This window comes from Anopheles ziemanni, chromosome 3, assembly GCF_943734765.1.
Source record: "Anopheles ziemanni chromosome 3, idAnoZiCoDA_A2_x.2, whole genome shotgun sequence".
NCBI classification, from domain to species: Eukaryota; Metazoa; Arthropoda; class Insecta; order Diptera; family Culicidae; genus Anopheles; species Anopheles ziemanni.
In genome coordinates this window covers 91,416,888-91,439,587 of record NC_080706.1, presented here as the reverse complement: position 1 = coordinate 91,439,587, position 22,700 = coordinate 91,416,888, and the positions used below count along the sequence as shown (strand labels likewise).

The window sequence follows — 22,700 nt, the reverse complement described above, 5'->3', positions numbered from 1 at the left end:
AGTAATTGCAACGAAGCTGGTGGTGGGTAAGTCAAATCCCCAAATCCGTATATCATGTCCAGGGGGTTTTCACGTTGCACGCGAACCTCAAGACGAGACGCGATCGTAGGTACCACATCGACGACACGCCCGTCCTGGAAGTGCTACACGATCTCGACTCGAAAACAGCCAAAGAAATCCCTCCCAAAGTGGACACGATCCAGGATCCGATCTGTTGCTTGGCATCGTCGGAGAGTTTGCTTTTGATCGGCCAGTAGAGTGGCTTCATCTACGAGTACACGCTACCACTTCTGGTGCTGCCCAATCGACACTATCTGCAGACGGGAAGCTACAAGCTGGCGATCAACTGTAACTCGAGCGGTCATGATCGACGTTGACTCTTCGTGTCGACACAACAAGCAACGAACTGGAGCAATCGAGCGGCCACATCGAACGAAAGGATGCGTGGGTCATCTGCTGGACGAAGGACAACCCGCAGCTATTGGCCATCATGGAGAAGACTCGCATATATATCCTGTGTGGGGCCGATCCGGAGGAACCGAGCACCTGCTCCGGCTACATGTGACACTTTGAGGACTCTACTGGACATCATGAAGGGTGGAGGACTTACTGGCGCACGTCGGGATAGCTGAGGCGAAGCAGTTAAACGAGGATAACCCACACCCGCGGCTATGGAGACTGCTGGCGGAGGCATCGCTGAAGAAGCTAGACCTAGAGACGGCCGAAGTGGTGTTCGTGCGATCCAGCAAGTATCAGGGCATGCAGCTCATTAAACCCCTGGTCACAGCTTTGCGCAACCGCATGCGGTTGCGTTTTTTCCCATGGGAGAGATAGGAGCTGTCATGGGCTGTCAACGCAGACGCAAGACCTTGCGGTTTCTGTACTAAAAAATCAAACGAGTTTGATTCTTGCCGCAGACTCTTGCGTGTTTATATGTCAACAGTGAATATTGTTCCTAGCAGACTTTAATGAGGTTGTATGCTCATATAAGTGGTATATTCAAACATTAAAGTATTATTTTTGGCAAAAAACTGTGCTCGTTTGACAGATCAAAAACGCAACCGCATGCGGTTGCGGAAAGCTGTGACCACAGGTTAAGCGCCTCACGAAGGGCTCCAACACTCCAGTTTTCTGAGGCGGAAAAGCTGTACATGGACGTGGATCGACGGGATTGCGCGGTTCGGTTGCGCCAGACGCTGTTTCGTGATTGGTTTCGCACGGCGTAGATGTATCGGATCGGGCCGGGCACATCCGACCAGCAGATGGAGAAGACGTGGCGTAAGATCGGCCACCATCACAGCGCCAAGAAATACTACTAGAAGGCGCACCATATCGAGTTAATACGAATTAATAGATGATTATCGTGATTAAGCTGACAACTTTTGATTTAATTACTCCTAGTAGAAAGAAAACTAACGTTCAAAAGGTAAATAGGGTAAATAAGACACTGGACAACTACTTTACAATGATACTTACTCTGGCTACCTAAAGCGCAGGAACCGATAGGAGGGTTGATAAACTAGAGTCACACTTTACCGTCCTTAGCGCGGGATTAGAAAAGTTGACATTTCGATATATAGATTTTGAATCTTTAAGTAGTTTACCAGATTCCTGTGAACGAAAGAACTCTTCAAAAATAAAGAAACGCAGCTTTCGGATATTTTGATTAAATACTATCAAGCATGTTGTTCATTTGAGGTAGAACATAAATGCGAGTTTATTGCCCAACAAAGTTTCTTGTCCTTACATTAGCATTGCTTTTGCAAAATTTTGGTTATGATTAGATTTTGTTTAACACGATTATATCATTTAACATTTCAACGAATTTAGAAGGTTTATGATTTTAAAACTAACAAATAGATTGAATTGAAAACATCTAACTTTGCGGCCGCATATATTTATATAGACTGATGAACCAAATTCGTTCAGATAGTTCACATCATTTGGGTTTGTCGTTAACTCTCCATCAATTCATCCTATCCAAATTTGATTTAATTTCGTCATAAATTTCATGTTTTGCGTCTAAAGTGGAATATTGCACCCAATCTGTTAAAAATCTATCCATATCCGTCCGCGTTAGTTTTGATTCTCTCAAGCGTTTTGAAAACATCGAAGCCCATTCTTTAACCGAAACAGAATTATTTGCATGCAACTCCTTTCGTATAATATACTCTGCAACGCGAACATTATTCAACAACGCATAATAAAACACATTATGATATTTGGAATCCAGTTGACCGAAGCAGTCAAAAGCGTCTTTCTCCATTAAATAAGTGAATATTTCTAATTTGTTTGAAGCATTTTCACTGTTGCACACGCAGTAGAAGAAAGCGTTCCAGTTATCGTCTTCTTCATTGATTTCCTTCGCATTGAAACCATAATGTTCAATGAGACATTTCGCCAAAGTTAACCAACCCTCCATGCAAGCGATATGCAGAAGATTCCTACCCAATTCTTCTTCTCTGTAGTCCAGTTCTCCAGTTGTTTTCAAGTAATCGCAAATGATCTTTACCGACTTTTCATCAACCAAATGATTTTGCCTAAATTTAAGAATCTTTCCGTAGCTATTGAGGCAAGAGTTTTTTAACTTGTCCATCAACACAGGGATTCGCTTTTCGATAGGAAGATGTTCCTGCAATTTACACTCTCGTTTGAAAATATCCACACCAATTTCTTTATTATTATATGTCGCATACCAAAAGACGCTCTTTCCCTTCGAATCCACTTGACCGAAGCAATAGAAAGGGTCTATCTCCATCAAATAAGTGAAAATTTCCAGTTTGTTTGCAGCATTTTTGCTGTTGCACACGCAGTAGAAGTAAGCGTTCCAGTTGTTGCCTTTTTCATTGATTTCCTTCGCATCGAAACCATAATGTTCAATGAGACGTTTCGCCAAAGTAAACCAACCCTCCATGCAAGCGATGTTCAGAAGATTCCTGTTCGTTTCTTTGTCTCGGTAGTTCAGTTCTCCAGTTGTTTTCAAGTAATCGCAAATGATCTTTACCGACTTTTCATCAACCAAATGATTTTGCTCGAATTTAAGAATCTTATCGCAGCTATTGAGGTTAGCATTTTTTAACTTGTCCATCAACACAGGGATTCGCTGTTCGATAGGAAGATGTTCGTGCAATTTACACTCTCGTTTGAAAAGATCCTCACTAATTTTTTTATTATTATCAGTTGCATACCAAAAGACGCTCTTTCTCTTCGAATCCAGTTGACCGAAGCAATCGAAAGCATCTTTCTCCATCAAATAAGTGAATATTTTCAGTTTGTTTGAAGCATGCTTACTATTGCTCACGCAGTAAAAGAATACGTTCCACTTATCGTCTTTTTCATTGATTTCCTTCGCATCAAAACCATAATGTTCAATGAGACATTTCGCCAAAGTGAATAAACCCTCCATGCAAGCGATATGCAGAAGGTTTCTGTTCGTCATGACGGTTCTGTAGTTCAGTTCTCCAATTGTTTTTAAGTAATCGCAAATGATCTTTACCGACTTTTCATCAACCAAATGATTTTGCTCCAATTTATCAATCTTGCCGTAGCCATTGAGGTTAGCATTTTTCAACTTGTCCATCAACACAGGGATTCGCTCTTCGATAGGAAGATGTTCCTGCAATTTCCACTCTCGTTTGAAAATATACACACCAATTTCATCATTATTACCCGTCGCATACCAAAAGACGCTCTTTCCCTCAGAATCCAGTTGACCGAAGCAGTCGAAAGCATCTTTCTCCATCAAATAAGTGAATATTTTCAGTTTGTTTGAAGCATGCTTACTATTACTCACGCAGTAAAAGAAAGCGTTCCACTTGTTTTCTTTTTTACTGATTTCTTTCACATCGAAACCATAATGTTCAATGAGACATTTCGCCAAAGTGAACCAGCCCTCCATGCAAGCGATATGCAGAAGTGTTCTGCCCCTTTGTTTGTCTCTGTAGTACAGTTCATCTGTAGTTATTTTTAAGTAATCGCAAATGATCTTTACCGACTTTTCATCAACCAAATGATTTTGCTCAAAGTAAAAAATCTTGCCGTAGCCATTGAGGTTAGAATTGTTTAACTCGTCCATCAACACAGGGATTCGCTCTTCGATAAGAAGGTGTTCCTGCAATTTCCACTCTCGTTTGAAAATATCCACACCAATTTCTTCATTATTATGCCTCGCATACCAAAAGACGCTCTTTCTCTTCGAATCCAGTTGATCGAAGCAGTCGAAAGGGTCTTTCTCCATCAAATAAGTGAATATTTTCAGTTTGTTTGCAGCATTTTCACTGTTGCACACGCAGTAGAAGTAAGCGTTCCAGTTGTTGTCTTTTTCATTGATTTCCTTCGCATCGAAACCATAATGTTCAATGAGACATTTCGCCAAAGTTAACCAGCCTTTCTTGCAAGCGATATGCAGAAGATTTTTACCCTCTTCTTCTCCTCTGTATTTCAGTTCTTCAATTGTTTTCAAGTAATCGCAAATGATCTTTACCGACTTTTCATCAACGAAATGATTTTGTTCAAAGTAAAAAATCTTACCGTAGCTATCGAGGTCAGAATTTTGTAACTTTTCCATCAACACAGGGATTCGCTCTTCGATAAGAAGGTGTTCCTGCAATTTCCACTCTCGTTTGAAAATATCCACACCAATTTCTTCATTATTATGCCTCGCATACCAAAAGACTCTCTTTCCCTTCGAATCCAGTTGACCAAAGCAGTCGAAAGGGTCTTTCTCCATCAAATAAGTGAATATTTTCAGTTTGTTTGCAGCATTTTCACTGTTGCACACGCAGTAGAAGTAAGCGTTCCAGTTGCCGTCTTTTTCATTGATTTCCTTCGCATCGAAACCATAATGTTCAATGAGACATTTCGCCAAAGTTAACCAGCCTTTCTTGCAAGCGATATGCAGAAGATTTTTACCCTCTTCTTCTCCTCTGTATTTCAGTTCTTCAATTGTTTTCAAGTAATCGCAAATGATCTTTACCGACTTTTCATCAACGAAATGATTTTGTTCAAAGTAAAAAATCTTACCGTAGCTATCGAGGCGAGAATTTCTTAACTTGTCCATCAACACAGGGATTCGCTCTTCGATAGGAAGATGTTCGTGCGATTTCCACTCTCGTTTGAAAATATCCACACCAATTTCTTCATTATTATGCCTCGCATACCAAAAGACGCTCTTTCCCTTCGAATCCACTTGACCGAAGCAGTCGAAAGGGTCTTTCTCCATCAAATAAGTGAATATTTTCAGTTTGTTTGCAGCATTTTCACTGTTGCACACGCAGTAGAAGTAAGCATTCCAGTTATCGTCTTTTTCATTGATTTCCTTCGCATCAAAACCATAATGTTCAATGAGACATTTCGCCAAAGTTAACCAACCCATCCAGCAAGCGATATTCAGAAGATTCCGGCCCTTTTCATTGCTTTTCCAGTTCAGTTCTCCAATTGTTTTCAAGTAATTGCAAATGATCTTTACCGACTTTTCTTCAACCAAATGGTTTTGCTCAAATTTATCAATCTTGCCGTAGCTATTGAGGTTAGCATTTTTCAACTTGTCCATCAACACAGGGATTCGCTCTTCGATAGGAAGATGTTCGTGCGATTTCCACTCTCGTTTGAAAATATCCACACCAATTTCATCATTATTATGCCTCGCATACCAAAAGACGCTCTTTCCCCACGAATTCAGTTGACCGAAGCAGTCGAAAGGGTCTTTCTCCATCAAATAAGTGAATATTTCCAGTTTGTTTGCAGCATTTTCACTGTTGCCCACGCAGTAGAAGAAAGCGTTCTGGTTGTTTTCTTTTTTATTGATTTCCTTCGCATCAAAACCATAATGTTGAATGAGACATTTCGCCAAAGTGAACCAACCCTCCATGCAAGCGATTTGGAGAAGATTTATGTTCCATGTATTGCATTTCCAGTCCAGTTCTCCAGTTGTTTTCAAGTAATCGCAAATGATCTTAACCGACTTTTCATCAACCAAATGATTTTGTTCAAATTTACGAATCTTGCCGCAGCTATTTAGGTTAGAATTTTTTAACTTGTCCATCAACACAGGGATTCGCTCTTCGATAGGAAGATGTTCCTGCAATTTACACTCTCGTTTGAAAAGATCCTCACTAATTTTTTTATTATTATCAGTTGCATACCAAAAGACGCTCTTTCTCTTCGAATCCAGTTGACCGAAGCAGTTGAAAGGGTCTTTCTCCATCAAATAAGTGAAAATATCGAGTTTCTTTGAAGCATTTTCACTGTTGCACACGCAGTAGAAGAAAGCGTTCCAGTTGTCATCTTTTTCATTGATTTCCTTCGCTTCGAAACCATAATGTTCAATGAGACATTTCGCCAAAGTTAACCAACCCTCCTTGCAAGCGAAATGCAGAAGATTCCTACCCGTTTCTTCGTCTCTGTAGTCCAGTTCTCCAGTTGTTTTCAAGTAATCGCAAATGATCTTTACCGACTTTTCATCAACCAAATGATTTTGTTCAAATTTACGAATCTTGCCGCAGCTATTTAGGTTAGAATTTTTTAACTTGTCCATCAACACAGGGATTCGCTCTTCGATAGGAAGATGTTCCAGCAATTTCCACTTTCGTTTGAAAATATCATCACCAATTTTTTTATTTTCATTCATCGCATACCCAAAAACACTCGTTTTCTTCGAATCCAGTTGACCGAAGCAGTCGAAAGGGTATTTCTCCATCAAATAAGTGAATATTTTCAGTTTGTTTGCCGCATTTTCCCAGTTGCACACGCAGTAGAAGTAAGCGTTCCAGTTGTTGTTTTTTTCATTCATTTTCTTTGGATCAAAACCATAATGTTCAATGAGACATTTCGCCAAAGTTAGCCAGCCTTTGATGCAAGCGATATGCAGAAGATTCCGACCCGTTTCTTCTTCTCGGTAGTCCAATTTTCCAGTTGTTTTCAAGTAATCACAAATGATTTTTACTGATTTTTCATCAACCAAATGATTTCGCTCGAATTGAAGAATCTTATCGTAGGTATTGAGGCCAGAATATTTCAACTTTTCCATCAACACAGGGATTCGTTTCTTGATAGGAAGATGTTCCTGCAATTTACACTCTCGTTTGAAAAGATCCTCACTAATTTTTTTATTATTATCAGTTACATACCAAAAGACGCTCTTTCCCTTCGAATCCAGTTGACCGAAGCAGTCGAAAGGATCTTTCTCCATCAAATAAGTGAGTATTTTCAATTCTTTTGAAGCATTTTTGCTTTTGCACACGCAGTAAAAGAAAGCGTTCCATTTGTTTTCTTTTTTATTGATTTTCTTAACATCAAAACCATAATGTTCAATGAGACATTTAGCCAAAACTAACCATCCTTCTATAATGGCAATATGTAAAAGATTCCTACCATTTTCATCGTGGTATTGAAGTTCCTCGATTGATTTCATAGTGTCACAAATCAATTTATATGTTGTTTCATATTTAAAATGTAGACCTTGAAGATATTCTAACATGTTCGTTGCATTGAAGCCTGATGCTTTGAGTGATTTTATCAAATCAGTAATCTGATCTGAGTGCAAATACTTCAACTGTTCGTCAAATCTTCTTTGAATGATGAAATTGGAAATCCTCCTATTGTTCTTAGCTGCATAATAAAAAACACTCTTTCCTTTCGCATCCAGTTCACTAAAACAATCCACAGGATCTTTCTCTAGCATATGAACGAAGATATTTTTGTTGTTATTATCATCATCATTATAATCATCATCATCATCATCATCATCATCATCATCATCATCATCATCATCATCATCATCATCATCATCATCATCATCATCATCATCATCATCATCATCATCATCATCATCATCATCATCATCATCATCATCATCATTATCATTATCATCATCATCATCATCACCACCATCATCATCATCACCACCATCATCATCATCACCACCACCATCATCATCATCATTATCATCATCATCATCATCATAATCATCATCATCATCATCATCATCATCACCACCACCACCATCATCATCATCACCACCACCATCATCATCATCATCACCACCATCATCCCGTACGTTGTGATCACCCCTTTCGAAACTTGTTACGCAGTAGAAGAAAGCGTTCCAATTGTTTTCCCATGTATTTATCTCCTTTGGTTGGAAACCGTAATGTGCCATGAGACATTTTACCAAATTTGAATCACCGTAATCTACCGCAAACTGTAACAAATTTCTACCTTTTTCATCAGTGTTAGTAAGATCTATGCAGTTATCGAGAAGAAAATGATAGGACCTTAGGCAACGCCATTTAATTTTACAGTTTGGGTAAATTTTCCTAATAAAACGATTATGTAGATTTGTTTTTGATTTGTGCAATAAATATTCGACTGCGGATGCATTATCAAGGTGCAATGCTCGTAAAATCAAAAACTCCGTACCACTATCAATACCGGTATTGTCTCTTATTTCAAACTTTTTAGGAAAAATTTCCATAATATTGCGTTGCGATGAAAATCCTCTCTTCCATTCTTCAGATTGACCAACAGCATCGTCGCGGCAAGCGATTTTATGCCTATTGCAATATTCGTGGAAAAGAGATTTGAACTTCTGTTCATCATTTTGCAAGTATGCTAGCAATTCCCACAACTCCCGTTCATAATTGTCTTCTATCACTTCCAAATACTGTCGATGATCTGTGATCAAATACTGAAGAACATTAATCGAACGATATTTGAATGCTAACTTGAAATGGTATTCATTAGACCGTTTGAGTTTAAAATCATCTGAATTTTCAATGATAATTTTGAACATTACAGAATCGATTATGATACAAAACTCTAAAATTGGTATATCGCTGGCGCAGTCTTCCATTACTTTTATATGGTTTAGTCTTTTATTTAACTTTTCACCTATTACCCCGCCGCTAAAAACATCAATCGGTATCTTTAAATTAAATATTTTGTATGATCCTAAATTCTTCACTAATTTCGTGAAAAACGTTTCAAACTTAGCTGCGTAGTTTCTTTCTGTGAAGAATTCAATGATCAACACTTTAACCACGTTGAAATGATCTTCTGTAGAATATCTAGATAACATTTCAGGAGTATCGATGGAACCTCCTTTGTTTAATAATGTAAGCATCCATTGTCTATCTTGACCGTCAGCGATATATGCATAATCCAATGGAAACCATTCGAAATATGCGTCTTGTATATTCGCGCTATTTTCATCAACGCTTTGCAATAAGAAATCAGCACAATTTCTACTGGCTTTAGATGTAAAGGAAGGAAGTAAACATAATAAATGCAACGGAGTTCTTCCCCAATCGTCCCTTGCAGTAATTAAGTTTGGATTTTCAGTTAGGATGCTATCAATTTTTCCCTTTGAACCATCAAGAACTGCCATATGAAGTAAACTTTTCCTACAAATCATTCTATCTAAAAATTGTCTTATTTCATTTATGTCCTCAGTCTCATAAATTTTACATTTCAGGAAGTCCTTAACACCGGTAACATTTTGATTCGAATAAAACCAGAGAGCAGAAAAGTATTCTGCAAATAACCGGTGATTGAAGATCGGTGTGGTATTTACAACTCCTTCAATTAGACCCAATTTTTCTGAACCATTCTTAACATTTTTCATATACCGGAGTGCAGTGTTTTGCATTTCTTCCTTCAATAATTCCTTTATATCATCTTTGGACAAAATTGTGTACAAAGCCAAGAGTGAGTGGGTTTCTTTGACCTTTTCTAGATATTGTTCTGCATCATTCATTGCCTTGACCGTTTTGGAACTAGCAATAGTTGAACCGGTTTTTTCAGTGTTCACGATGTTAAGCTTCTTTTCAACAAAACTTTCTACCATACTGAGAGGTTCAAAAATATTCTCACAATCTATTATAATTTGTTTGGAAATTGTTTCATCTTCTACGTTTATATACTTGTTCACCATGGGCATCACTAGCTCCACTCCCATCGATAAAAACAGAGGGATTTCCATAAGGTTTCCCAGGAGCTTTGTTAAAATTGCAAAAACAACACGACGTGTCATTGCTTGTTTTGCAGCGTCTGATGATTTCTGTTCATCAAAGTGCTTTAAGAGATATCGACCAATAAAAGAAAGTTGATCTGCTCTGTAAAATTTCACTAAGCGGTAGCATGTGCAACTCTTCAATGTGGTTTCTACTTCTTCTCTCAAACCATACGGACGACTAGAAAGGTACACCTTACGAATTCCATCAAAGGTTTCAAGCGTGGATAATAATTTAAGCACCACCGTCTTGTAATGTGGCGCGATTTCGTCAAACCCATCCATTAAAATGACGATTAGTTTGCTGTTGAATTTATGTACAAATATTCGGATCAGTAGTAATTCCTCAGATGATACGGTTTCCATTTTGTTTTTGTCCAGCTTCAAACAACCGTTCGAAAAATCAAGTGCTTCCGCAATTGACTGAGCATTATTGGATTTCTCATTTGAATCCATTAGAAACATGTTATCGACAAACCAAGCTAAGTAAACAAGCTGAAAAAGAAATCTGATCGTGATCAGTTCATCCATAGTTTCACATTCTTTTTTGATTTTAAATTGATCGAATACCGTGCAATATTCGTTTAGATTGAACTTAATAATCCACCATGACGGACTCCTATCCTGCAGATACGTAGCTAACCAAGTCAGGTAGAATGATTTCCCAGATCCGGCTTCGTTGAAAATTACATGCACTTTCTGATCATTTTTATTGGACTGTACTTGGTTCTGAGTGTTTCCATCAACACCGGGTGGATGTGTGTATTTACTGTTTCTATGCAACCGAATTTCGTCAAACATTTCGTTGTTATGATCCAAAAATGTTTTATAAGTGATTTTATCCCCAGCTTCACTGTCAGGAAATAGTTTGGTAAGAGTTGTACCTTGTTCTCTAGCATTCCAAAAGCTCCAACTGTAAGTTTCCCGTGATTCGTTTTCATCACATCGCTCCCATTTTCTATTAATGAATAATTCTTTAATTTTCTCATAACTATCCTTCAACTTGTTATATTTTATACCTGTCCCACTGGAAAGTTGTAGGACATCTGAAACAAAATTAAGTTTATCTTCGTCATGTAAAAGCTCACTGGTTGATGTTCTGGTTCCAAAGAAATGTATGCTGTTGGTTTGATTGATTATTGTTTTTCTGCTGTCGTCCGTTAGATCTCGGACAAAAAGATCGCTTTCAATCTCTGTAGCATTATTAGTTTGGTCAATAAGTATAATCTTTTTGAAAGTTTTATGTTTGTTTTCTGATATTCCTTCATCCCACAATTCAAAATATTTAGCAATATCGGGATTCTGTTTGCATTCAACCACCAAAATAAGCGGAAAAGTAATATCCATGAAGACTTTCATTATTTCTTCTTTTGATGCGTTAAACTGTCCGTCTTCAAAAAATAAATAGGTCAGATTAGACTTGCATAATTCTAAAGTATCATATACAACCCACGAAGGTTCGTTGCTTTTCAAAATATCCACTTCATGCCCACCATTGCTAGGCTTAGAGAGCCTCAGAGCGAGTTTTTCGTACAATCTTCTCTCCTTTAATATTTCCGTCTTGCATTCAAGTTTATCTTTTTGTATATTTCTACAATAATCTTGTGACATGCCTTCATAGTGAAAAAACTTTAACGATGTCTTAAAATATTCAAAAAACTCATTAATATCTTGTTCTTTCAAAGGATTGCTTCCTTTATCTTTCATCCATTCCAATATGCAGTTCGAGAGACGGTCACGCGCAAACTCAGATGCAATAGTCTCTTGTGTATCCTTTAGTAAATAACCGGATTTCTTTAGCTCATCCTCAATTAGTTCAGATAACTCCGACTCGTTCAATGTATTTGCAGCAATTATAAATGAATTGATAAAGTTCTCTATATGCGATTCTTCTATCTTTTTAGGTAGAATAGTTTCGTTGGTTTTTGTTCCCTTATTTACCCTTATGCCTTTAAATTGAACATCTGGCCAAATATTTTGATTTTTTGGTTCTTGTTTGGTTGTCTTTTCGGATTCTTTTTTGATAAATTTTCGATACTCTGTTTCGAATTTTTTTTTTAATTCTTCATTTTCACGATTATTGAAAAAGTCTTCATTGATCTTGTAAATATTTTTTGTTTCTGATGTTAAAAAATCGTTTGTTGCAATTTTATTTTGTATAAAACCACGATTTCTTTTAAACAGAGGATTACGAAAATCAACAGTTTCTTGTTTGAAAATACATTCTGCTAATTGCTTAGGCAACTGATTAAAATCTGAATTTTCCGCCAACAACTCAGATAGCTTCCCATCGTTTTTTATCTTATTGAGGTCAAATGTGTAGGTTTCACTATTTAATAAGTTAAAAAAAGAGCTCACTAGGCTAATCTCAAAGGAGTGTTTTACCATTAAATCTTTTACTTCTTGCTCCAGACCAATGTTAGTACAAAGAACAAGCATAGGTGGTTTCGAATTCGTTTTTTGGGCTCCGTCCGTTTTTTGTTGTAGGTAAGAATTGAAGTACTTACTAATCGAATATGGGTTATCCTTTGAAGTCGATATAAGGTCGTTCCATGTGATGGATTTGGTAACATCTTCCTTGTGCTTAGCTTGGATGCATAGAAGGAACCATTGATCGCCTTTTGTAAAACGGAAAACGATGTCATCAAACTTTCCGCAGTCTGGTTCCTCAGTGCTAATGAAGCATTTAAATTCCTTGTTGTCTTTCATCTCCTTAGCAGCTTGGAGCAGTATCAGTATCAGTAGCTTTAGCTGGTATGTAACGCCGTGAAGTGTGTTTTTCAAACCATGACCTTTATCAGTTGTTCCTATATCCGATGTTTTTTCCCGTTTTGCTGGAGGAGCATCAGCATCACTAACTGAAAGTTTTCTTTTTGGCACTATGTCCGACTTATTTGCCTGCTGTGATTTATCATTGTTGTAGAGACTGGACTCGGGTGTCTCTTCCGGAACTCCATCATCATTAAATTTGGTTTTTTTGGACGATGATGTTTCTTGTTGACCATGGTAGCGTTTTTTATTTTCCATTTTATTTGACGTTTAGTATAAAAACTAAAAACGAGGTTGTGGTTTCTAAAATGAAATAAAAAAAATACAATGTTGATTAGACGTCCTTTAAGATGCATAATGCTGTGCATTAAAATTAAATTCATCGATCCCGTACAATGACTCACTACTGTAGAGGGTAAAATTGCCAATAAAGTATGTTCACTCGCTTTTGGTTTATTATATTCCTATGGGGGAGCTACCGAAACTTTCCAGGAGTTTTACAACTAATGAATAAAAGAAGTAGTATTAAATCAGTTCAGTTGAAGTGTTCTTAATTTGGTATCTTGGAAAATTTTTATTTCTACGGTGAGGAGGAGTTTGAAGTGCATCACAAATATTGAAATGTATTACAAAACATATTTATTGGTATTTATAGTCGTGATCACCCAATCGTTGTACCATAGGTCAGACTAATGTGCTCTTGCACCTTACTTCACTTCTTTCTAACAGATGTTTTACATAAAGTTTGGCTATGCACATTCATAGAATGAGACATAAAAAACAGATCTTTCATGTCGTGCCTTTTAGTATGATAGAAACAAGATCAGATGTGTTACCGGTGTTTAGAAAAGAAAACAAAATTATTGTTATCTCGAAAATAACGTTTTAATCATTGTTCACTCAATTGGATTAGTTACATGTTGTTTTATTACATTTTTAGGGAAGTTAACAAAGAAACATTAGCACCACATTATAAAAGTTTTACTTCCTAGTTTTCAACTAAAAGATGTTTTGGAAAGCACAATATTAGAGAAACGAGATTGTCTTAGATCCAACCACTTTACTGAACAAAATGCGTGTACAAGTAGTATAATGGAGGCGCCTGATAGATGAAGCGACCCAGCTGGTCCACCACTTTGCCTCCTCCAGCGCTTCCTGCCACCTCTACCCGCGCCCGCTCAGCCGTACTCATTGACAACGCACGACCAACGCAATGCAAGACACGAACAAAACAACTTGTCAGCAACAACCCTGAAAGAAAGCAACCATCCCTAACTCCGCTAAGCAGACCGTGACTCGGGGTCCACAGTACAGCGCGACATCGCCTGACAGGCGCTGAACTCCATACAAAAAAGTCCTAGCGCGATTTGTGCGACATCGCGATAGGTTTTTTTTATATGGAGTTCAGCACCTGTCAGGCGACGTCGCGCTGTAGTGTGGACCCCGGGTGAAGCGCATAATCGACACCACGGAAGTCGGACCACGCGTCAGCTAAACGCCGAAGGTCACACCAGCCAAGACGCCGCCCGAGTTCAGGTTACATCGCATGCGCATCGCTTTTCCTCGTTAACAATAGTTTAAAGTTTAAGCCGATAGTTAGGAAGCCATTCTGCTTGGCCACGCAGCTAGAACGTCATTTGTTTGGCGCACGTTTCATAGGTTAGCATTGAAAAACTATAAGTTCAACTGAGAGGCCAAAAAAGATAATATTTTAAACATGTTTTCCAGTGTGAACTTGCAAGGCCGTCAACCTGGATCTCATCATCGCAATTGAGCCGCTGTTTGCTCTCCCGTTCTCACCTCACCGCTTCCTCGACCTGGCATTGTTAATACCATCAGTTACCATAGCAAGGCGCCTAGCCGACATCCTGAGCCATGATCGCTTTGCTTCCGGAAGCTCGACAAAGAGAAGTTTAACCGCCTGCTTTTCAGCACCGACTGGTCCTTCCTGGATGATGCCGAAACGTTCGATGATGCGTTCGAGTCTCCGACTTTAACTCTGTGATAACGTTATTACTTTCTCAGTGTTGCCCTCTCCAGGAATCCCTTCCTAGTACTTTATGGTCCTATGGGCATCTTCGTGTATTGAAGGCCGACATGAAACGTGCTCAACGCGTTTTCCCATTTGTGGGTCCATCTTAGGTCCCTCAGGGGAGCGTCCTGAGTCCTGTCCTGCTCTCCATTTTAACAACGACTGCGTGGGTGCGACCTCCCTGATGATGGTCACTTACTATATGCCGTGGATGTTAAAATCTTCTTTCCTGTCTCCTCCCTCCTTGACTGTCATTCTCTCAGCTTTGGTGTACCGTAAACGGTCTAGTGCTCTGTAACATTGTGTCGTTTGAAGTGTTATGTGGTCCCTTGCGGGGAATACAGCAATGCAATGAACAGGCTGGAGGGTGTGCAGCATAAGTTTACCCGCCTCGCTACGAGACGTTTTATAAACGAATCTTCATCTACTTCCTTCATCTCTCCCACTCGGGCTTCATGTACCATTCAGCAACGACATGCGATCACTCAATCCTTGTTCATCACGAACCTCCTCCTCCATAACCTTGATGCCCCTCTCCTTCCATCGTCTTTACCCTTCTACATTCCTTCGCGTCATCTTCGTCATAGAACTCCTTTCCTGCTTCCCACCAGCCGGACAAGTTCTGGCCAGAACGATCCGTTGCTTCGGTCGCTACCGGCCTTCAATGCAATGAACCGTCTATTTGACTGCAATATCTCCATTTTCCAATTCAGTTCCAGTATCCTCTCCCTTACCCCTTATCCTTTTTAAACTAGTATGAAGTTTTGTAGTGTGTAGCCCCTGAGGCAAACAATTGTACCAAATAAATGTAAATGTACATGTACATGAAATGCTTTTATTGTATCCCTCAAATACTCTACTAGCCAATTTCAGGCAAAACACGTACAAAACAAAGAATGTAAGGATCAAACAGTTGAAACATTTATGATTTTTTCAGCGAAATAATTTCCCTTTTCAGAAAAATACTTGTTAGTTCATGTCGAATCAACAATTCATGGTATAGTACTGTGGCATGATTTAAATAGTTCTTCCTTCAAATATACTTTTTCGTAGCAAACTTTTACAATTACCACATTTTCTTCACTTTTCTCACATTGCAGTTGAAAAACTCTACGATGATCACGATCTTTCTGAGCTCAACTTTTGTGGAAATGGTGTCTGGTTTATCGCATGTTTTCAAATAAAATTACTAAAAACTAGCTGATTAACCCGATTTCATCCGGGTAGAAATAATTTCCAAACAAAAGAGTGTTTTCATTCAATATCTCGATTTTTACAAACTTAAATTTTGCTGAAAATACTATTTTTTAGTATTACCTTTAGTCGACGAAACAATGTTAAAATACATTTTGCATTCATTATCTAAAAGTGCTTCCAGCTTAGTGAAACCATTTAAAATTAATCAATTGAAGCTAGTATGAGTAAAACTGTGCTTAAACCTCAGTTGGCCCAGGACAACATATAATTGACGTCCGGCAGTTGAAAGAAATGAAAAGCCAATCCATGAAGTAAAGTCAATTATGAGAGTTGCAGAGTTTATGTACTATGTTTTTAGCACGATTTAAGGTTACATTAATTTCTTTTGCTTGGTCGTTTGGTAATAAAGTTTTGTGAAAGTTTGCGGGAGAGGTAACGAAGGGTGATCACATCTACAAAATAAAGTTCAACAACAAAATTGGCTACCCTTAAATCTAGCTTGGTGCACTCCAGACCAAAAGATTTTGCGTAATACAGTTGTATATATGTCCCTTAAAGCTTTCTGAATCAAATCAACTTAAAGCTTAAGACCGACTTAAAGCTTTCTGAATCAAATCAACATTATGATTAGTTGAAGAAAAGGAACAGAAGGAAAAAACAAAAGGGATTGCATATTGGAACTGAGGCCATCCGTCGTAAGATGGCATCATAATTTTTTACATAATTTTTATTGTTCTGGTGACAGAAAGATATAGGCAGGAAGGAGGCATAAAAATGTCGGACATTTCACACTTGAAAAATTTGCTTTCTTATAATTACGTTTGGTGTAAATTGATTAGACCAGTTCTGTGTCATTGAAAATATTTGTTACGTAGAAGAAGATAGAAGAAGTCTATGATGAGATTGAGCGCTCAAACTATGATCATTCGATTTAGTGACCCCACATACTACGAAAATGCTGGGCTAGGGGGTAAAATGGTAGCCCCTCTTACCCCTTCCTCTAGAGCGATGAAATTTTATTACACGATGGCTACATATGTAAGTAGTATGTGTACCAAATTTTTGTAAACTCTTTTTCATAATTGGAGGAAGGGGATGGGAAGGAGGACATTCGAAAGAATAATAAATTAGCAATATTCCAGCCAAGTTTAGTACAGATAGACGCAGTAGATTTTGCGTTGCATGCATGTGATAGGAATTACCGTTTTTCGTTTTGAGCATTGCTATTGTTTTACTGAAGAGGAGGAGGGTAGAGGGAATCTGGGCTAATATTGCACATTAAGAGTAAGGTCATTCAATTTATAGACCACAAATACTGCGAAATTGATACCCATATTGCATTTTTACCACTTTTAAGGTAGAGGGTAGTATGGGAGCCCTCCTTTCCTCTTCCCCTAGAAAGATGAAATTTTAACCCATGATATATCCTTATGTAAGCAGTATGTGTACTAATTTTTGTGAAAATTCGTTCAATAATTGTTGAACTTTGATTGTTTTTCATTAATTTTAGAGGAAAGATGTTCGGGAGGGGTAGGGAGGTATGAAGATTTCAACAAACGAAGTTCAAATAACTCAACCCTGGAAAATTAGCTACCTTCCCGCCAAGTTTGGTGTAAATCGGCCCGGTAGATTTTGCGTGATGCGAGCACATAAGCGACGGCTAGACACAGCGGTATTCGCACGAATATCCCGCTGGACGACGGGAAACTCCATATGAAAAAAAAACGGATTTCGTTCCCGCTATCCACTCTAAAATTGCGCTTAAAGGTGACGATGGCATTAGATAGCAATATGTAAGTAAGCGAGCGAAGCGAGTGCGAAAGCGAGATATACAACATAGATACAACACGCGCTGCTTACTGTTAGGAATGGAGACATTAGAAAAAAGAAGAGAAAACGCTAAGGCATTATTTATACTAAAATTACTGAAAGGAGAAATTGATGCACCGTGCATTTTAGAGAAAATTCAATTTCATCTACCTCGGACCGCCACACGACACCATTATTTATTATCTACTACCCGGCATAACACAACATATGGGAGCAACGAACCAATTACGGCAATGACGAAAAGCTTTAACAAGTTATACTGCGCAATAGATTTTCATACTAACACTGACATTACGAGAGAAGGACTGAGATTCGTCAATTAGATTAAGAATTTTGTGTGTTAGAATTAAGTAAATGTATACGAAATGGCTTGTGGGGCCTTTATGGCGGACAAGTAAATAAAAATAAATAAATAAATAAATATATATATATGATATATATAATACAGTGACCGGCAGGAAAAAGGGCCCACTTCGAATTTTGTTGATTTTCGCTCAATATTTATTTCTCATTCCAACTGAATATATTGCAAGTATTTTTCGTAAAAAAAAATGCATAAAATGCATTTATTATTTCTTATTTTTATGTATAATAATAAATAACTGAAGTGGGCACTTTTTCTTGTCACTGTTTTTTTAGATACTTTTTTTTATTATTTTTTTCTCAAAATCAAAATATGTTTGTTTTCGCTTACTCATTAGTGGATCTTATATGAAATATGTAAATCAATAAACGAAAAATACTTGCAGTATATTTAGTTGGATTGAGAAAAAAATATAGAGCGAAAATCAACAAAATTCGAAGTGGGCACTTTTTCCTGCCGGTCACTGTATATATATACAGACAACGGTGATTTTTATATATTAGATATAATAATTCTTCCTCAAACATATCGGCGAAGATCATACCGAGTTTGCATTTGTTTTACTTACATTAAAATTTTAACGATGTACGAAGGCCACGATCTTCTAGCACGTTGTGGAGAAGTGGTGTGTCCCACGATCTTGTCTTTTAGAAATATCTGCACTCAACGTTGCTGCTTACGTCACTAGATCGCTGATTCATCACCAAATCACGTCAGATTCGGAAATATGGCCATGTACGTTACAAATCACATAAATAAGAAGCACCGTTCTGGTCTGAGATTGCGCTGTGCTTTGATGGGCTTACCAGAGAATGACTTCCAGCATTTAGCTCGCTGATACAACCGATGCTGTTTTGCAAGCACTTCTTATCTCTTCCTTGCCGTATCCACCAAAAACCCCAGTCTGATTATTACCAGGTCACTTTGAGTAGCTTTAACACTTTGTTATCAATGTTTTCAAGATAACAGTTTCCGGTTGATAATCGACTGCTACATGCGTAAGAGGATTTTTTCGATATCACTTGCGGACTACCATAGGGAGCGGCTTTCAAAGTCACGTACACGTAACGTCACGTAGTTAAAGCAAGGAAGCGCTTTAAAACACTTTTCGCAGCAAATAAGACAAAATCAATTCACCAAACACAAGACAAATGGAATCTGTACATTTGCGCATTTAACTTTTATTTTACTTTAGTCTTTCCATAGGGATTCGTATAATTTTATAGGTATTTAGGTATTTTACTTTTGAGTTCGATGCTATCTTTGCAAGCACTTCTTATCTCTTCCTTGCTTGATCCACCATAACTCGAGTCTGATAGGACACTTTGAGTCAAACACTTTGTTATCAATGTTTCAAAGATAACAGTTTCCAGTTGATTTCGATTTCAATAAGGATTTTCTCGATATCACTTGCGGACTACTATACGGAGCGGCTTTCAAAGTCACGTACGACACTGGGTGTGGTCGATCATAAGTTTCGTCATATTTTTCGTTTATTCTCCCTGAGTCACGATCGCAATGAAAACACTTCGAAAACGGTAAAAAAGCACTCTAAACACCTTTCGCCGCAAATAAGGTGCCAACCAAATAAATCCACCAAACACAAGACGAACGAAAATTGTACAATTGCGAATTTAGCTTCTAGAGGACGTTTGGCTCCACTTTATGCTCCACGTGTACCGTGCAAAACACTTACGCCTGTAGGTGTTTAAGCTGATGTTGAAGATTGTACTTTAGTCTTTTCGATGCGGATTCGTATAATTCTGCAATTTTCAGATATTTCACTTTTAGGTTCACTTAACAACTACTCGCAGTGAAAAATCGAATGGAAAAGAATCCCAGATGGCGCACTTCTTCTGGATGAGGATGGTTCGTACCAAGCCACAATTCAGGTCATGTTGAAATTTCCGTGTTGAAAACACTGGTCACCCAAAATATTGGCACTCGGTGTACGCGTTTCTCTGGCAAGAACAGTGTGATCTGGTGACTGTATTGAAGGTGCTAAAAATGAGGCGTGATCGATTGCTTCGAGGTCTACTCGTCGACTGCCCAACATGCCTTGCTACAGATCCGCTCAAGGTACGCAACGTAGCTGTACGTCCGACTTAGGCATAATCCATCCGCAGTGTTATCTTGTTATCATTAAATACTGGTACATAGGGTGTGGCTTCACGCACACCAATAAATTTAGCCGGCACGAATTTCATCATCGTTTTCGTTTTTCGTTCTTTGTTCAACACTTTGAAAATACTCTTTGGAAACCCTTTCAAAAACCTTTCGCGGAAAATGTAACGAAATACAACTAATTAAATTCACCAAACACAAGCACGAGTGGAAACTGCACATTTCCTCATTCTACTTCCACAGGATGTATGGCTCTCCGTTTTGCTGCCACCAGCAACGTTTACGTTGCAACACAGCTACTGATTTTTAAAAAGTTTTCTTGCATTCACCCTCCCGGATGTCGCAAAAATTGTATCGGACAGAGATAAAAGATAGGAGATCAGTTATGAAAGAGTGTGCTAGCAACACCCGCATATTTCGCTCCCAGATTATGACTGTGCGTTGGCGATCCCGTTCTGGCCCACTTGAACAGATAGCGTGCTGGTCTCCTTCAGCAGCTCTCCCGGGAGAGCGCTGTGTGACATTGAGAGATCGCATGTTGTTTCTCTCGCAGCAGTGCTGTAGAACGAGAGTACTTCCTCAGTGCTCATAGCAAACGTTAAAACAGAATGCAGCCCTACTCTTACTCCTTGATAATTGGTACTCGGACATCGCGATCCTGTTCACAGTAAAGCCAAACGAGTTGCGCCAGATCCTGCAGTAACAGGCAGTGGATTTCTACTCCTTCCTTAAGTACACTCCGACTCAACTAACTTAATGACAATTTTCATATAAAAGAATAAATCCTGTTTTCTCTGTTCATGTAATACGTAAAAGTATAAAATAAATTAAATGAAAAAATAAATTTTCAAAACAAAAGTTTTTCCTTAAACGTACTAAAAAATAAAAAATAATTTAAGTTAAATGACATATGTATTTATGTATCAGTTTTTTGTTTTTGTCATTATTCGCATAGCATCGTAGATGGCGATCGAACTGAGAGCAATCTCGATGCAATGCGAATAACGATAAAAACGAAAAACTGATACATAAATACATATGTCATTTAACTTAAATTATTTTTTATTTTTTAGTACGTTTAAGGAAAAACTTTTGTTTTGAAAATTTATTTTTTCATTTAATTTATTCCTAATCTTCTTGCGTAAGCCAGTGCCTGGTGACCGCCAGTACTTTTAAGTCCGTTGTCCGACCAGCTGATTCCCATTATCCTTCGGCAACGGGTTCCTAGTTCCAACATAGGTAGCAACTACTTTTCTTACAGCATTTCCCGGGTTTTTATTCCAAAGTCTCATCAAAACAATAACAAGTAGCAGGTTTCATCTGACAAGTTGCGCTCTATAATGGCAACAACGCATCATCAATGGCATGGCAACATTACCGTTCTAAAAAGCCACATTCAATATCTAACATGTTTCATCACCCCCGGGATCATCAGGACACCTCGATGGCGGACATCAAGCGGCAGACGGAGGAGAAGATCTCCGAGTTCCGGCGTACCGCCGAAGAGTCCGTGAATCATGGATGGTACGCAGGAAGATCCCCCTTGTACGATCCCAAGAACTAAGAACGAATTCCTTCTTCGCAGGCCAAACGTCAAGCCGTAATCGAGATCCAGCGGGCGGTGGCAGCTGCCGAGGCGAGGACCCTGGATATGATCGCCCAGGAGCGGCTGAAGATGGAGAAAATGTACGCGGACATTCATCGCACCGTACCGGATGCCGAACCGGAGCCACCGATCACGAGCGGAAGTCAAAATGTAAGAATTCATCAGAACGGGAACGGACGTGGCTGTCTAACGAACGATCGTCTATAACCTACAGGCATGCTGGAACTGCGGACAGAAGGCGAACGAAACCTGCTCCGGGTGCAACCTGGCACGATACTGTGGCTCCTTCTGTCAGCACAAGGACTGGGACCAACACCATCAGGTTAGGGATAAACCGGTTTGGCGTGGAGATTCCCAGCTCTAACTTAGGTTCTGATTCCCCTTGTAGGTTTGTGGAACTTCTCGCGCCGAGAACAGCTTCCAGAAGCACACCCAGAGCACCCGCACGTCCATCGCGTCCCGGTCCACCACGCCCCAGCAGCAGAGCAACAGTACATCGAACGGTACGGCGTCCGCCGCAAAATGACGGACTAAATTGCTGAAACCTAAGAAAAAGTATCTGTGCTAGTCAAATTACCGTAGCTAACCCCGCATCAGAGTGATGTGAGTTGGTGAATCTCCCATTGTGGACGTGTGTCGAACTGCAAAACCTCCTTCGGGCCGTACGCAGGCCGCGGCAAATGCAAGTCCAACACTCCGCGTTAGAGCGAAACGCTATAAGTATGATCTTTTCCAACGACTTCTCGATTGCAATGAAGAACTCCCCAAT

General features: G+C 38.9%; 1 protein-coding gene across 1 annotated transcript; it reads left to right on the top strand.

Annotated features, from left to right (window-relative positions):
• Window positions 1-21,733: 21,733 nt before the first annotated feature.
• Window positions 21,734-22,457, top strand: LOC131285815 (protein CBFA2T2-like). The gene is made up of 4 exons (XM_058314669.1): window positions 21,734-21,835; window positions 21,911-22,081; window positions 22,146-22,253; window positions 22,320-22,457. The coding sequence occupies exons 1-4, from the start codon at window positions 21,734-21,736 to the stop codon at window positions 22,455-22,457; spliced, it is 519 nt and encodes a 172-aa protein (XP_058170652.1).
• Window positions 22,458-22,700: the final 243 nt, after the last annotated feature.